We start from the raw sequence: 18,489 nt of genomic DNA, 5'->3' as shown, positions 1-18,489 counted from the left end.
GGAGACGAGACACGGGGGTGTCACTAATGAGGGTGACTTACCCTGTGTCTGTCCTCTCCTGTAGTGGCTGGGACCTGCTGGGTTCCTTCCTCAGCTCTGCTCTCTGTGCAGGCTATGTGCAGCACAGTTAAGTATCTGCACCTTTTACAGTGTAATATCTAAGTTTGCAAAGACATCTGAAGCACACAAAGTGGCTTTGTGGCTATTGAGGGATCAATTAAAGTTGTGTCTGGATTAGCAATTTCTATATGTTCTGTAGATATCTGCATTCTGTACACACACCCCCCAGCCACGCCAAATCAACATAACCTCATACAAAAGCCATGGATCCTGTGTGGCTTTCACGCCTCACCTTTAGCCATATGTCCAGGGAACCAGTGCACCACCTCACGCCCCCCAAAGTCATAGGGAAAGCGGAGCAGACTGCTAAGCCTCATCGTACAAGTAAAGAACCTGCTTCTACCTAAGGGGGGAGAAAAATAAATGTAGCACCAGAGTCCAACGAGTTTAGCGGTCCTCCCAGAAACAATGCTTCAAAATTTCCAATCACTCTCCAATCTTAATCATCATCAGATTATACTTGGAACTCCAGAGAAGTGTGTCTGGATGAAGAGGGTCATGTTTTCTTATCTGTCAAATGTAGAGGAGATAATAATGAAAGCATATCAGCCTAGTGTGGGCAGAATCCCTGCTAAACGTACTCAGCCATTACATTACCTCATCTCATATCACCTCTAGTTCCCCTCTTCCACGTTGTTGTTGTTGTTCTTCCAAACGTGGATCTTTTTCCTTCCTTCTGTACTCAAATACCAAGCCTCACTCTCACATCGGTGTCATGTGATCCAAGCCTCACTCTCACATTGCTGCCATGTGATCCAATCCTCATTCTGATTGTCATGTGTTCGAAACCTCACTCTCACATTGGTGTCATGTGTTCCAAGCCTCATTCTGAGATGGTGTTATGTGATCCAAGCCTCACATCTTCTCATGTGCTCCAAACCTTACTCTCGCATCTTGTCATGTGTTCCAAGCCTCACACTCACATCAGTGTCCTATGTTCAGAGCCTCACTCCAAGATCAATGTCATGCGTTTGAAGACCAATTCTCCGATTGTCATTGGTACATAACATTGTACAGTTTAAAATACTTCTTTATAAGCACTTAAAAACTGCTCTCATTTTTTTTAAAAACACACTCCTATGTATATTTTCCCCATGTGTAACTGTTTTTCTTTTACCAGCTTTCCCGGAACCCAACTACTTTGACTTCTTAAGTTGTTTATCAGGGGTACAGATTGGGGATATGATACTTTCTTTTATATTGCCTTTCTCATCTCAGGCCTTTCACTTCCAGTTTCCCAGTTATTTCCTATGACTGGGAGGCTGGATGTGAAAGTATAATATTGCCCATATATGTTAGGGGTAGGGTTGCCACCTGTCCAGGATTCACCTGGACAGTCTGGGTTTTGAATGCTGTGTCTGGGTTTCATGGCAACTGAAACCTGGACACATGATGTCAGGCAGACAGGGGCAACCAAAATTAAGATAGGGGCTACTGCCTCCCCACTGAAAATAGTCTTGACTGTGATCTTTACTTAGGAAAGTATATATGGAAAGAGTCCAGAGGAGGGCGACCAAACTCATAAAGGGGATGGAGGATCTGAGCTATGAGAACAGGCTACTAAATTTAAGTATGTTCTCTTTGGAAGTAAGGAGATTAAGGGGGGGACATGATTTCCATGTATAAAATGTTTACCAGGGATAGCAACATTAGCAGCAAACCTTTTACAATTAACTCCATGACAAGGACGAGAGGCCACCACCTAAAATTGGTGGAGAAAAAAATTTCAGCACACGAGGCAAAGGTTTTTTTTTCTCAGTTAGATCGGTCAGGGTGTGGAACTCGCTGCCACAGGCTGTGATTTCGGCTGAGAGTGTGAAATCATTCAAGAGGCGATTGGTCGATTTCCTCAGGGACCGTAATATACAGGGGTACAAGTACTCTTAAGATTGAAAACACACAGGGACCTATACATACTACACATCAGTAGGACCATACACATACACAAATAGGTTGGACTTGATGGACATATGTCTTTATTCAACCTCAAATACTATGTAACTATGTAAGCCGTGACTCATTTTTCCAAATACATTTCCATACGTCGCTAGAGTGTTCGGGTTTTGCTGAAAGAAAAGGTGGCAACCCTAGTTAGGGGTCATGCGCACCAGCATATGATTTCATGCAGGATCTTACTACATAAATCTTGTCCATAACCTGTAACATCTGTGCTAACATTTACATGTGTATAGTTCAAATGTACCTTATAGATTGTTAGGATGCAAACAAATAGGGTACATTTGCACTATAAGCATATAAACAGTAACTATGCTACAGTAGGGTAGTAAGAGCACATAAACAAGCTGCTAAGCAAAAAAGAGCAGTCGCGAGCTGTTTTTTATAATATACCGGTACATTCTTCTGCCAGCTCTGGAATGTCTTACCACCCAATCACTTGTAGAGTCCTGTTAGTGGCATCACCCCTCCAGAACCCCCCACGCATACACCTGCTTTCCATAGGAGCCCAGCACCGAAAAAAAATCCACTGTCAGGATGGAGATCGGAGGGAGACTAAGGATCCACGATCTCAGACTCAACTGAGGATCCAAATCATGCAGTATGCCATCCACATCTGATATACCTCATGTGGACTTCCTATGCCTTGTGCATTGTAAGAATTACAGACACAGAGATGACCTTGTCCCTTAGAATCTGGGTTTCAACAGCCATGCCATTCAAGTTAGTGACAAAGAAACAGGATCACAAACCAGGGGAGCAGGCAAGGTAGAAGCTTGCAGGGAGAAAAGGCATAGAATAGGGTGTACTGATCCCGCAGAGCCACTAGTGTATTCACTGCTTCTGCCAGTAGATCCTTGGACCTGAACCTGGAGGCAAAAATCCAGAGTTGCACAATTCTTATCTGAGCATCTCTAAAAGCTACTGTAAGACAGTGTCTGCAAGGCCAATAGAAGGACACAAGTGCCTAGGTGCAAGAACTGGTGACTGGAACTCGGGAGTGCTGACATCAGATGTGCAGGAATAGAGCCGTTTATTCACAGAGGATGACCAGGTTCAGATATAGGTGGGGTCAGGGCACAGGCTGGGGTCAGTAACAGATAAGCAGCAAAGCACCATATTGTAAGCAGAATCAAGGTCAGGAAGAAGCAGAGGCAAGAGTGCAGGCAGTGAGGTAAAAAGTCAGGGAGCAGAATCTTGGTCAGAAGTCCAGGCTACATATAGTAATGGAGGTAATTAGCAACCATTGGTATGCAAGGGAAATCCAAGGGCAGGTCAGACAGATGTCCGTTTAGTAACACAGGTCAGGCACAAAGTTTAAGATCAGAGATCACAAGTCTCAGGAATACAGCTGAAAGACCAATCAGCAATGAGCCTAGGCAGGTTCAAATAGCCCGCTTGGTGCTAACGTCCATTGTGAACATACATGCAAATGCGTGCATATGCACATGTGTATGTATCTCATGGGTAGGACCACACTCCACAGAGGGGCCTTGATGAGGCAGTGTGGCTTCCACATATTTTGCAAAAGTTGTGCAACTAAAACCTCTGTTTTTAACCTACATAGTTAGACAGTGTATTTTATTTGCAGCCTGGCTGGGAAATTTTTGTGCTATGTAAAGCCCTTCCATGTGCACCTTGCTTTAACCCTTTCGCTGCCACCGACTTAAAGCATACAGCGGAACAAAAGTGTTCCCGGCTGGCCAGCTCAGTATGCCTTACGTCGGTGGCATTTACAGTTCTGCTATAAGCTCATGGTCGATTTAGCGACCATAAGATTATGGCAGAACTGTTCAGCTGACTAAAAAAAAGAAAAGGCTAGTTGCACTCCTTACCGGTATGACCCAGTGATCGGGGAGGGGTGCTCGGAATGACTGCGGATGGCGCCGCCAAATACAGATAATTGCAGAAACGTCACCAGCACACCAAATCCTTGTAGGATCAAAGTTCGTAGATTTTATTGCAAACTCATGTCAGTTACACAAGCGCTTTGCTGAAGGGACCCAGTGTGGCCCCGAAAGCGCTTGTGTAACTGACATGAGTTTGCAATAAAATCTACGAACTTTGATCCTACAAGGATTTGGTGTGCTGGTGACGTTTCTGCAATTATCTGTTCAGCTGACTGTCCCCGTCAAAACAATAGCTGTCATCAGCGGCTCACAAGCCGCTGATGACCGCTATTACTGAAAATACCGGGCGCCCCTGCCGGCACCGCTGCTGTCGGCCGCCAGCATCTGGAGTCGCTCATCCCTCCCTGGAGCCACCCCAGGGAGAGATGAGAGACTCCATGGATCCCCGCTGCTTGTAGGATCTGTGGCAGCGGGGATCCGTAATAAAATCACTGGCGTGGGGGTCCCGGGAGCAAGCGGCGGCTGGCCGCAATTCAGGATGGCCGAGCGGCATAGTGATCGGAGCCGCTATCATCCTGTCAGTTTTTGGATGACAGCGGCTCTGTAGCGTGGCCGAGCGAGGAATCGTTAAATATCATTGATATTTAACGATCCCTCTGTTTACAGCAAACACCGGAGTGATCGTCTGATCACTCCGGTGTTTGTAAATAACTGGGGACACATAGTATACAATAACTGGGGACACAATAACTGGGGACACATAGTACTATGTAGTACTAGTACTTCGCCTCGACTGAGCCGCTCGGCCAACTTCGGTAGCTGTACGGGCTCAAGTGAATAGCCCGTACAGCAGCCCTTCGGTTCTACTCAACCGAAGGGGTCCTGGGGCCGAAGGTCCAGGGAGACAGTTCCTTTCTGATGATTGATGTATGATGCCACATGGCATTGCCCAACTGGATCTAACTGAGAGTGACTGACATTATGACTGACTGAGTGCAACAAAGCCACCACTGGGGCCAGCACCTTGGTGAATACCTTAATTGCAGAAGAAAGGCTAAATGAAAGGGCCACAAATTGATAGTGCAGAGACACTACAGAAAACTCAGCAAGTCCCACTGGTTACGGGAAGAAATTATAGATCTGGTTGATTCCACCCAGAATGTTTTGGGGTAAATGTATACAGTCAGGGCCTTGAGGTCCGAAATGCTACAAGAATCCTTCATTCAGTCCATTTGGCCTTTTGCCCTCTGAAGCAAAGATCAAATTTGCTACTGCATATAGCAGTTTACTGTAAAAAAAAAGAAAAAAAAAAGGGATTTTTGTACTTACCAATGGGTTTATAGCATCACCTTCAGGAATAGGACACTAGGCACAAAACAAAAGCTCGCCCTAGGGGCGGACCCTGACGGTGGCCAAACCCCCTAAGAGTTAGAGCCTGTTCAGTTAGTCACAAGTAGTTACAGTAGTACAAGGCATTACATAGAACAAATACTGGCAAAACATAACAACCAGAAGGGTGGGTACTGTGTCCTTCAATGAACGCAGAGAAAAGGATTTTACGGTGAGTACAAAAAAAACTAAGCACAGGCATGAGACATACTGGAGGAAAAAAAGAGAAGTGCCTGCAGACATCGGTCCCCCCCAAAAAACAGCTGCAAGCCTTGCCATGTGCTTGAAGTCCCAAGAGCACATGTACACCTCACCTAAACCCACAGAGAAGACAAAGCAACATGCGAGTGAAAAAGCAGAAGGCTGACAGACTCAGGATGAGAAACAAATGCACAGACCAGCCCCACAAAAGGTGCCCAGGTACAAGAACCAGTCCAAGCCAGCTACAAAATGAAACTAAGATTCACCCTACAAAGATAAAGCAGGATCTAATCCCAAACTCGCACGGAATACCTCCCAGGAGCAATGGAAGCCCTAGTAGGAGATGGCCCCCGTGCCATAGCCTGGAGGGACATCTCGAAAATCCTTGGTTTCACTGGCCCAAGCGTCTCTAGGCCAAAAAGTAAGGCCCCGGAAAACAGCATGGCAGAGAGATCTGGAGAGCCTACATCAGAGAAGGAATAGAGATCCCCCACGTTTAGTCAAATCCAAAACAAGAAAGCATAGACCAGGCAATACAGATCCCACGGGACAAGGAAACAACCAGAACATCCACCAGAGGTTCCCTTTTCTGGAGACAACAGGTCCATTCAGATGCAGAACCTGCGAGCCAACAGTACTACAGCCATCACAACATCCAGAATCCCCCACTCAAAACAAGAGTCCAGGAACAATTTGAAGCAGAGACCTACTATCGGTCTGGAGTGCATGCCCTGGCATAGAGCAACAGACAAAACAAGAATGAGCATTCCTACCCAACAAAAACCACAAACCTTGCTACCTCGAACCACCCAGGCCCCGCCGGAAAAGAATACTAGTTAGTAAAACAGAAGTTGTAAACCTGGAAGAGAGACCCGCCAGGAAGTACAGTGATGCAGGAACAACCATCACACTAAAAGTCTTCAAAAGGAATGCAGAAGACAGAATGCTATCCGTGTAAGAGCCTCCTGCACCAACGAGTACCACAGACTGTGGCAGTCCGACAGAAAGGAAATCATCTGCATTTCTATCATATGATTGTACTGGGGCAGGGGAAATCTTTTTCAAAGTACCTGGGTCCCCAACGAGGAACAAGGGGAGATGGTACCAAACAAGGCAGTCTGGCCAAGCTCAGGCCGACAGGCCCCTCAGAGAGGAACCGGGAGCAAGAGACTGCACCCAGAAGGCCACTAACATCCCACATACCTGCACAACTAGAAGGAGCACATCGCAGAATAGCAACTGCCGTGAACAACACCAAGGACCAGACCCTGTGAAGCCAGGGGATGAGTCAGTTCCAGTCTTGGTATAGAGTACTTGAAACACAGCGCTAGAGATAAAGTCAACAAAATATGTGTAAATATTCACAGATTGGGTTAAGTGATCAGTGGATATCAATGTATAAATTATGTGTATTCGAAACAGTCATAAAAAGTAAACGAAAAAGATGGTTTGTATCACTATGTGAACAACATAAAGTGTAGCCTATGGCTAATAGATATAAATGACATTCAAACGTAAGTGAATAATCGTGATGAACTTAGATGACAAAGAATAAATAGTAAAATTGAATAATAATAAATAGATAAAATCAGCTTCGATTAAGATTAAGTAATAATAGATGATAGTAGATGGATAAAATCAGCTTCGATTAGTGAATATAATACGGCATTACAACTTCATTGGAAATATATAACACAGTATCAGAAAAAACGTCTCAAAAAGATTACAGTGAATAATCTGTGACAGTTTTTTCAAAAAAGCTGAAACAAAAAAAAGAATAGCATTCAAAACCCCCCCTGTCCTGTTCTTACATTGCCTATTTTTTGACAGTATCTACTCTTCATATCGCCCATTGAACATTGCTGCCTCTGGCATCGCCTTCACTTATTTAAAGAAACAATTCAAGATTAATATAGATCACTGAATGCTATTCTTTTTTTTGTTTCAGCTTTTTTGAAAAAACTGTCACAGATTATTCACTGTAATCTTTTTGAGACGTTTTTTCTGATACTGTGTTATATATTTCCAATGAAGTTGTAATGCCGTATTATAGTCACTAATCGAAGCTGATTTTATCCATCTACTATCATCTATTATTACTTAATCTTAATCGAACCTGATTTTATCTATTTATTATTATTCAATTTTACTATTTATTCTTTGTCATCTAAGTTCATCACGATTATTCACTTACGTTTGAATGTCATTTATATCTATTAGCCATAGGCTACACTTTATGTTGTTCACATAGTGATACAAACCATCTTTTTCGTTTACTTTTTATGACTGTTTCGAATACACATAATTTATACAATGATATCCACTGATCACTTAACCCAATCTGTGAATATTTACACATATTTTGTTGACTTTATCTCTAGCGCTGTGTTTCAAGTACTCTATCTATCTAAAGGCGGTTCACCTCCTTTATTTTCATAGCTGCTTTTTGATACAAGTACAATTTAGCCATATCCAGGAGCGCAGATTTATTTTTCCTATACCAGTCTTGGTATAGACTGTCAAAAATTGCCAGTACCGGCTATATTTTAAAGTCGTCAGGCGGGGATATTGGGAAAAGTTTTCAATTAGCAATAATTGTGCCCCAGATAAACCTCATCAGCTATGATACTGCCACTGTGCAAAGCTCGAAGGATTTCCGAGGGAGAGAGACAAAGATATCCCCGTGACGTCCATATGGAAACCACCAGGACAACAAGCTGCAAGGCTCAGAGATCAAAGGCGCTGGGCACCACCAGGTAAGGCGTTGAAAATAACGGACACTTCAAAGCAACATATATGTGAAGGTCTAATCTAAGGATAGGGCCGACAAAGGAAAGGTAGCCAGTAGTCCCTGGAAAAAAACTCCCACACCGAAACTAAGGCATCGACCACCCAAGACTGTAAGGGTCTATCCTACGCCCCCAAGAAGGGGAATGAGCCTTCAAGCAGAAGTTGACCCCACCAGGGTAAAAGAAAACTGGAGGACCAAGGATGTAAACTGACCACCCACAGGCTGAGCTAAGCCTAAGTAGACAAAACCCAAGAGCAACCAAAGGAGACCTTCTCGACTCCCGAAGGGGAACAAGACCCCCCATCAGGTTACTAGGCTACCACTACTGTGGGTTTCCTCAGGAAACCCAAAACACATGCAGACAACGACCACTCACAATGCAGGTCAAGACTGCACATACACCCAAAATGTAATGAGCAGGTGACAGCCTGCACCACCATCGGGTCCCTAGCAATAGCCCAATATCTAAACAGGCAGAAAACCTGGCAGTCAAGCATTCCAGCCAACAGAAGTAGTACTCTGTAACCCGCAATGGGCAGTGTGAATGGGCACTAATATATATACATACACACACACACACACACACACACACTATATTGCCAAACGTATTGGGACACCCCTCCAAATCGTTGGATTCAAGTGTTCCAATCACCTCCATGGCCACAGGTCTATAAAATCAAGCACCTAGGCATGCCGACTGCTTCTACAATCATTTGTGAAAGAATGGGTCGCTCTCAGGAGCTCAGTGAATTCAAGCGTGGTACCGTGATAGGTTGCCACCTGTGCAATAAGCCAATCCGTGAAATTTCCTTCCTACTAAATATTCCATGGTCAACTGTTAGTGGTATTATAACAAGGTGGAAGCAACTGGGAACAACAGTAACTCAGCCACGAAATGGTAGGCCACGTAAAAATGACAGAGCGGGGTCAGCGCATGGTGAAGCGCACAGTGCGCAGAAGTCGCCAATAGCTACAGACCTCCAAACTTCGTGTGGTCGTCAGATTGGCACAACAACAGTGCGTAGAAAGCTTCATAGGATGGGTTTCCATGGCTGAGAAGCTGCATCCAAGCCTTACATCACCAAGTGCAATGCAAAGCGTCAGATACAGTCGTGTAAAGCACGCCGCCACTGGACTCTAGGGAAGTGGAGACGTGTTCTCTGAAGTGACGAATCACGCTTCTCTGTCTAGCAATCTGATGGACGTGTCTGGGTTTGGCGGTTGCCAGGAGAATGGTACTTGCCTGACTGCATTGTGCCAAGTGTAAAGTTTGGTGGAGGGAGGATTATGGTGTGGGGATGTTTTTCAGGGGTTGGGCTTGGCCCCTTAGTTCCAGTGAAGGGAACTCTTAAGGCATCAGTATACCAAGACATTTTGGACAATTTCATGCTCCCAACTTTGTGGGAACAGTTTGGGGATGGCCCCTTCCTGTTCCAACATGACTGCGCACCAGTGCACAAAGCAAGGTCCATAAAGACATGGATGAGCGAGTTTGGGGTAGAGGAACATCACGAAACGTCATGATGCGCATGTGCAGTAAGGAGCAAAGCCAGAGCCTCGCAGACCACGGGACTCGCAAAATGCAAACAAGGAGGGAGGAGCCAGTATAAGCCAATTTCACACCGAGCGGTCCACATACCAAGATCGTAAGGAATCAGTTTAAAGGGGGAATAAACCAAGGCCATAAAGTAAAGAAAAATAAGAAGGAGAACAAGGAAAAGAAATCGGAAAAAAGTATTGAAAAATAACAAAAGTGAGCAACATAAACCAAAAATAGAGTATAAATAGAGATAAAATGAGTAAGAAAATGTGAAATCAATGCATCTAAAAGCACAATATAAAGAATCAATATTACATTGAGAATAAATCGATGGGACATGGAACGAATTACATAAAGAATAAATCAATAGAACATGGAACGAAGCACAGAATGCATCAATCAGTCAGAAAGCATGATAACGACATAGTAGTGTTTAGACCCCTGGGTTTCACCGTATTAAGCGTGTATGTCCAGAACGCCTCGCTACGTAATAGGATGTTGTCCCGATTACCTCCCTGGTGGGGTTTTGGTATCTGTTCGATAACCATGGCTCTTAATTTGTGTACCTGATGGCTGAATTGTGCAAAATGTATCGCCACTGGTTTGTTGGGGTCAATGTCCTTGCCCTTTCGTTTGAAATCAATCTCTTGCTTAATACCACTTTATGTTTCTGGTAACGTTTTTTAAATTGGTTTATAGTCTTCCCTACATATACCAGGGAGCAGGGGCATTTAAGGATATAAACGCAGTAATCGGAAAGGCAATTAAAGTATTCATGAATAGCATATTTCTTTCCCGTATGTGGGTGTGAGAAAAACTCACCAGTAATCAAGGAGTTACACATATTACAATTGTAACATTTATAGCAGCCCTTCCTGGTGGAAAAGATGTGTTTTGGAATGTCATATTTATTACATGGATCCGCGCAAACCAAAAAGTCCCGAATTGATTTATTTCTAGAGTAGACCACACAATGTGTTTTTCTGACGGGACCAACATCCTTTCTGCCTTTAATATATTCATATTACGCTTAAGTGTATGTCTAACAGTTACTATCTGATATATCTAGTTATCTCCCTATTGCACATGACCCATTGTTTTCTATTTGACATAAGTTGTCATCATTCATAGAGTTAGCCTTGAGCCAGAGATGGATCTCTGAGGGTGTTTATGAATGGCTATACAATCAACACCCTAGTACACACTTAAAATATGGCTTACCAAAGATTCATAAGGGGAAGAACCCGCTTACCTATAGACCCATAATTGCAGGTACTGGATTGGTATTGCAACCACTTGCTATGCTTTTGGACGATTTCTTCCAACAGCTTGTGAAAGCATTCCCTTCATTCACACGTGACACGAATTACTTTATTGATAAATTAGGGAGCATCGATTCTTTTCAATCGAGTTGGACTTTACTTACGATACACATAACGTCCCTATATACATGTATTCTAACAGCCTTGGGATTACAAGCAGTTGGCTATTTTCTTGCTTTGAGAGAGTCACCATCCCTCCAGACAGAGTTTATTTTGGAAGGACTTAAAATGATATTGGAGAATAATTATTTCCGCTTTGAGAAGCAATATTATTTTCAAATTAAAGGTACTGCGGTGGGCAGCTCTGTTGCTCCATCCTATGCAAATCTTTTTGTGAGGTATTTGGAAGATTTGTTTATTTTTCCATCTGAATTTTTTGTACATGTGAAAATGTGGACTCGATACATAGATGATGTATTTGTGGTGTGGACTGGACCAGGTGAAAATATACAAATGTTTGTACAATATCTGAACACACTGGTACAAGGTATTGTGTTTAACCGTAAGGCCTCACAGACCTGTATGTGTTAGTTGGGGTTAATGAGGGGCGGATCACCACTTCCCTATATACCAAACCCACTAATGGTAACACCCTGTTGTCCTATAATAGTGCACACCCTGATGGTCTGAGAGAATCCTTGCCTGTCTCTCAGTTCATCAGAGTGAAGCGCATTTGCTCTGATCCTGGTGACCGAGCATTACAACTGCAGAAAATGTATTGTAAATTTTGGGATAGGGGTTACCCTCATCACATATTAAAACGCACAGGGGAGATGGTGATAATCAAATTCCAATCACCCAAACCAAGATTGGTTGACCCTGACCATGCATTATTGATCACAAACTTTCATTCACATTCCCGACATGTTAGACATACACTTAAGCGTAATATGAATATATTAAAGGCAGATAGGACGTTGGTCCCGAGTGTCAAAAAAACACCTTGTGTGGTCTACTCAAGAAATAAATCAATTTGAGACTTAATGGTTTGCGCGGATCCATGTAATAAATATGGCATTACAAAACACATATTTTCCACCAGGAAGGGCTGCTATAAATTTTACATTCGCACTCAGTTTTTGCTGCCCGGATTTCTAGTTTGCATTTTGTTACAATTGTAATATTTGCAACTCCTTAATTACTGGTGAGTTTTTCTCACTCCCACATACGGGAAAAAAATATGCTATTCATGGATACTTTAATTGCCTTTCCGATTACTGCGTTTATATCCTTAAATGCCCCTGCTCCCTGGTATATGTAGGGAAGACTATTATACTGGCTCCTCCCTCCTTGTTTGCATTTTGCGATTCCCGTGATCTGCTTGGCCTTGGCTCAGCTCCTTACTGCACATGCGCATCATAATCCTTGGGCGGGGACTTGATCCCCACGCACACTGCCGCGGGGGGTTCCATAGAGACCGCTGACGCTGATAGCTCACTCATAGTGAAGCCGTAACGTCTTGTCCCTCTGATCTGTTTGCCGGCCTTTTCTCGCGGCCCACATACCAACATGATCTGGCTGCACATATCAGGTATTTTATTGATTGTAAACTTTCCTTTGCACACATGTTTATGCTGTGTTTTTACTATGGTTTTTACTATAGATTGTATATGGCAATTTCCTGTCTGGTGTGCTCTGATGCCATGATGATGTCATGGGGCGCGGCTTTAAACTTTTTCCACACTCACTAAGGGGTATATATGTGGTATGGTATGTCTTGCTCACTTGTCACATCTCTCACTTACCCTGATGAAGGGACCCTGCGTGGTCCCGAAACGTTGGGTTATGCGATATGTGTGACGTTTAGTCCAAATAAATTGACTTTTTTTAAATTTCATTTACGGAGTGCTGGTGATTTACATTATTCATTGACTGTTTTTAAAGTAGACACTCCAAGGTAATCTAATTTTTGGCTAATCCCCAATTTTTTGTAAATGAAGAAACATGCCGGTATTGAGAGGTTTAAAACATGGAGCTTGGTAATAGTGCACAAGATACAATGAATGTACAGGTCATAGAAAGAGGGAAAAGGGGGTGAAAGGGTTATTGTACAGGTCACATACAGTGGGAAGATGGAAATAAAGGGATTAATGTACAGATGTGCAGGATAACTGAGATGAAGGGGTTAATATACACATCAGAGTAGAGATAGAATGGAGCTAACATATAGGAGAGGAGGGAGGGTAAAAGGGTTAAAACTTTTTTTTTTTTTTTGCTGGTGCTGCTGCTGCTGCTGCTGCAGCTTGCTTTACTCTAGGAAGCAAAGAATGGATGGCTCATCCATTCATTACTTATTTTACTCTCCCCTGCCTCTGATGTAAGAGGCTGTAAACATTGCAATGTGATTGCTGTGATAACCAATCACAGGACACAGAGCCGGTATGATTAGCTCTGTGTCTAAAGTCACTGTTCTCTGCTGTCTAATGACAGCAGGAGCAGCGGCTGCGCGCACACACAGGTGTTCTCGGGAGGACGTATAGGAACAATGCGCCAGTGGACCGGCCATTTTAATACGGTGGCAGGCCCGCAAGAGGTTAAAGTACTCCTTACGAACGATTTTGAGAATCGTGTTTTTCCACCATTTCAGGGCCATGCACATGTTACAGGATTGGCATATATTTGACATTTGTTTACTTTTTTTGTGTCTGTCTGGCATCTTACCTTACTGTATACAGTTTAAGTGGAAATTGACCACTGATTTAACAGCTTCCCAAAAACGTTACATTTAAGACATGTTTCTAGTAATAACTGTCACAGTTGCCAGTGTGACCTTGTGAACCGAACCTTAAAGCCCTTATTGGCTGGTGTAATAACTGGTCACATGTGCAGCACCATGTCAACTTCAGCTCTAAATAGAGACTAAGATGGCACTGTCCTCATCTGTAAAGAACAGATGGGTTTAGTTCCACTTTAAATATTTATTATGAATCTGTTGCATATTTTCTTACCTTATCCTCAGAATTATGCAGCAGTGTTGTCAGCCTGGTATGTGTACACTTTCAATTGACCATTGTGTTGCCCATTAGGTCAATAAGATAGGCAGACCAAAGGAAAAAGGCAAGGAGCATGACTGGCAGACTGACAAATCTTTTGCGAATTGTGAGGCAGTGATTTAGAATTGTCAGCCTTTAACAGGAAGTGCGGTTACATGCAGGATATCTGTTTCTCAAGCTGTTACCAAGCTCTTAATGTTTATGTGAGATTACAGTTAATTGTTTTTTTGAAAAGATAGTTCAGAAAGGTTCCCTTTTAAGAAAACAACAATACCAAAAGCTTCAAACAATTCTGAAATGTATTATTTACAAACTAATTAAGTATATTATATTTCTATGTACCCTATGCTTTTTTTTCTCTTGGTAAAAGTATGATTATAACAATATTTGTAATTGCATTTTCTGTTAAACTGTTTAAAGTATTTAGACATTTCAATGCATTGCTGAAAATATGTTAGAGCTTGGCCTTGCTGACAGCAGTTCCCAGCTCTGGATATTTGTCAATTAGACGCTGTGCTTCTCTCCGTCCGGACATCAAGGCACCATGAGTTGTAGAATAAAAGTTTGTTTCTGTGGCTTCTCCAGCAAAAAGGACCTGTAGCGGCTAAGAAAAAGAGAAAACATTTATCTAAATTTTATTCTTTTACTAGCTTCAGTAAAATCTTATTAGATAGTTATCACTTTGGTGTAAATGAGTTACTTTGAGGGCTCGTTTCCACCTATGTGATTTTTTTATGAAGCGTTTTCACTGAAATAAATGGAAACACATCAAAAGTCAATTGTATCCACACTGATTTTTAACATCGTAGGTCATGATGTGCACGTCAAAGCATATGTCGACATTAGGTTTCCATTGATTAAGGTTGAAAAAAACACTATTGGGTGAATGCACGTTATGTGTATTGCAGTGCCATTAACTTTGAATGGCACGCCAAAGCACTAAGGCAACCCACCTGCACTGCAGTGTGCCGCAATGCATGGCAACACATGGTAGCATTGCATTCCCAAAAAAGGGTCAGGTGCGGTTTTTGTTGTGCTGGGTAGCTTTGACTGATCATTCAAAATGAACAGGCTGCTGTAATGTAACATGTGTTAATGCACCACAAAAGTGTGATCCCAGCCTAAATGGAAAATGCATCAAGCAAAAAACATAAAGGTGTGAATCCAGTCTGAAAGCTTGGTTGGGTCAACATTCCTACCATTATCCCCATCAAGGCTGAACATTCATATTTGCATATTAAACATCATGTTTCTAAACTGTATTTAAGATAATAAGCCACTCCTTGGTTTGCAGATTCGTTTCATTTTAGGATGCAACTCAGAAATACTCTTCGTCCAAATTATTCTCATTCCTCCTGAAAATCCCATCACTCTTGGCCATCTCACCCCTCTAAACTTTCACTGATTCATAGTTATCCCCATAACTCTGCCATCTCACCTCTAAACATCATCACATCATTAAAAAATAATCCAATTGTGCAATTACTAAAATTAATATCTACTAAGGTTCAAACACAAAGGGATGAGTGAGATTTGCATCTCCAGTTCCCACAAACGTATAATTTTTTTTTTTTTAAGGTGAAGAGACTTAGAGCCCATTCACACATATGCAGTCAGTGTACACTGCGATAAAATGCAAATATGCTGCATTTTATTGCACGGTGCAGGTCACCGTGCTGCTGTGTGGTGACCTGAATGGAGTGTACACATTGTACACTACCAATAAAGTTAAAATGTGTATATATATATATATATTTTATATAACAGTGACAGCTGCGGCAGTGTTCGATACAACACACACTGCCAAAACTGCCACAAAGCACTAGCCCATCTGCTGAATCGCAGAGTTTTAGCGGACAGGCTAGTGTGAACATGCCCGCAGTGTGAGACAAATGAAAACAAAAGACACCATGGATTTTTTTCAATCATTAAACCTATAATTACTTTACTTTTTTCTTGGCTTCATCTCATGGTTTACCTTGACAGCATCTTTATCTTTGGGTAAAGGCTCTGCAAGAATCTGAATATCACTTCCAGAACTGCCCACGGCCACATAGCTGTAGGAGCCACCAGTGTAAGGCTGGCTGTGCCACTGGCTTCGCAGAATACTGATGGGTGGGGGGAGCTCAGGGTTCCCTATATATAGTAAGAGAAAGAGTAAAGATAAATGCAGATTTATTACCACCTTTGCCTGAGTACTGTTTATACAGACTTGGCTACATAAGTACTGGAATTGTTCCACGTATTTATTCTATTTAGAAGCACTGATAACAGAATTAAAGGAGAACTATGGGGTCAGTGTTTTTCCCCATAGTTCTCCTTAGGGTAACGGGAGGACACAAACTAGCGTCCTCCCGTTACCCTAAGCTCAGTATATCGCGAGCTACAGCTCGCGTTATACTGAGACGCCGCAGCCGGAGCGGATCCCGACATGGACGTCGGGATCCGCCTAACTGCGTGAGTGATAGCTGGCTCTGCCTATCTAGAGGCAGAGCCAGCTGTACCCGCCCCCTCCCCCGTCCGTTCCGCCAGTCAGTGCTGGCAGATCGGAGCGGGGAGAGGGGAATCCAGCCCCTCCCCCTGTCACGGCAGAGAGCCGTGACAGGATCGAGAGGTGAGCGAACCCGGTATGTGTTCGCTCACCTCCCGATCTACTGAGCCGACCTGCGACAGTCTCATTGTCACAGGTCGGCTAGAACTATGAGGTGAGTGGAAATCACTCATCTCATAGTTCTCCTTTAAAGACTTTGGTGTCTGTAACGTGGCTTAGTTATAAAATGTAAACTATCTAGAGGACAACTTTAGAACCCCAACCAAAGTACACTATATGGCCAAAAAGTATGTGGGGCAGGAAGGTGAGGTCCTCCAAATTGAGTTCAAGTGTTTCAGGCACACTCATTGTTAATAGGTAGATAAAACCAAGCACATAACCATGCAATCTCCATTGACAAGCACTGGCAATAGAATGCAGTGTATTGAGGAGTTCAGTGGATACCATGCCAAGGTGCTAGGTGTCATCCTTGACTCGGACTTCACCTGTCTGCCCCACATCCAATCGCTATCCAAATCCTGCTGCCTTCACCTTTGTAACATCTCTAAAATACGCCCCTCCGTCACCAATGAAACCGCAAAATTACTCATCCACTCACTTGTTATCTCTCGCCTTGACTATTGCAACTCCCTCCTCATTGGCCTACGTCTACACAAGTTATCCCCCCATTCAGTCTATTATGAATGCTGCTGCTAGACTCATCCACCTAACCAACCACTCAGCGTCTGCAACCCCACTCTGCCAATCCCTCCACTGGCTTCCTATAGCCCAAAGGATAAAATTTAAAATATTAACAACCACTTACAAAGCCATGTACAAAACTCCACCCCTGGCTATATCTCAAACCTTGTCTCAAAGTATCACTATACCCATCCCCTCCGCTCTTCCAAAGACCTCCTGCTTTCAAGCTCCTTGTCAACTCCTCCCATGCTTGCCTCCATGACTTCTCTAGGGTCTCTCCCATCCTCTGGAGCTCTTTACCCCAACCTGTTCATCTATCTCCCACTCTGACTGCCTTTAGGTGATCCCTTAAGACTTATCTCTTCAGGGAAGCCTATCCCACCTCAAACTAACCACTGAAACATCACGTTCTCAAACAATTCATCCCCACACAGCTACCTCCTCATTCATCCCCACACAGCTACCTCCTCAAGGCATACAATGTCAATACAGTGTGCCAACAATTCATCCCCACACAGCTACCTCCTCATTCATCCCCACACAGCTACCTCCTCAAGACATACTGTCTTGTTTGTTCCCAAGTCTTACTTCATAGAAGCCACGGTTTCTATATACTGCAATGAGAATGGTCAAAAGGCCCAAACAGCTGCATGCAGTTTGGAATAAATGGCTTTATTATATTAGGCTATATTTGCACTACACACTAGTGGTTCTGGATGTGGATTGGACTTATGGGGCATAAAAGCAATGGTTTGCATGGCCCTGCCCACTGTTCTGAAATGAGGAATAATGCTCTTATTTTTGGGATATGTGATGGGATTAGAATTCTGAATACCTTCTTTAAAAAAAAAAAAGCTTTACTGTGGTGTGGTTTGTTAAAATGGACCAAATTAGACCGATAACTGTCTCTCACATCTTCTCTTTAGTATGAGGCTCTGCTTTCTCCTGGGGACCAATTAACAGAACATCCGAGGACTAACAAAGAACTGCTGGAAACTCTGCTCCTCTTGGGACAATAGCTAGCTTCTATTAACTGTGGAAGTAAAATATGGGCACTCCTGGCCCACATCTCTCCTACCACCCAACCCCCCCCCC

The 18,489-nt window shown here is 43.2% G+C and overlaps 2 protein-coding genes across 2 annotated transcripts in view; both read right to left on the bottom strand.

Moving 5' to 3' along the window:
* MTG1 (mitochondrial ribosome associated GTPase 1) overlaps positions 1-563 on the bottom strand; it is a 17,196-nt gene extending 16,633 nt beyond the window's left edge. The window contains exon 1 of the mRNA XM_018564105.1: positions 353-563. Within this exon, the coding sequence (XP_018419607.1) occupies positions 353-437 (85 nt within the window). The 5' untranslated portion in view covers positions 438-563. The remainder of the gene's footprint in view (positions 1-352) is intronic.
* A 13,991-nt stretch (positions 564-14,554) lies between these two features.
* PAOX (polyamine oxidase) overlaps positions 14,555-18,489 on the bottom strand; it is a 37,157-nt gene continuing 33,222 nt past the window's right edge. The window contains exons 6-7 of the mRNA XM_018564096.1: positions 16,141-16,298; positions 14,555-14,766 (exon numbers count right to left, since the gene is read on the bottom strand). Coding sequence (XP_018419598.1) covers positions 14,617-14,766; positions 16,141-16,298 — 308 coding nt within the window. The 3' untranslated portion in view covers positions 14,555-14,616. The remainder of the gene's footprint in view (positions 14,767-16,140; positions 16,299-18,489) is intronic.

This window comes from Nanorana parkeri, unplaced genomic scaffold (genome assembly GCF_000935625.1).
Source record: "Nanorana parkeri isolate BGI_ZX_2015 unplaced genomic scaffold, ASM93562v1 scaffold725, whole genome shotgun sequence".
NCBI classification, from domain to species: domain Eukaryota; kingdom Metazoa; phylum Chordata; class Amphibia; order Anura; family Dicroglossidae; genus Nanorana; species Nanorana parkeri.
Note: the sequence above shows the minus strand (reverse complement) of the source record. Positions and strands in the feature narration are given on the sequence as shown.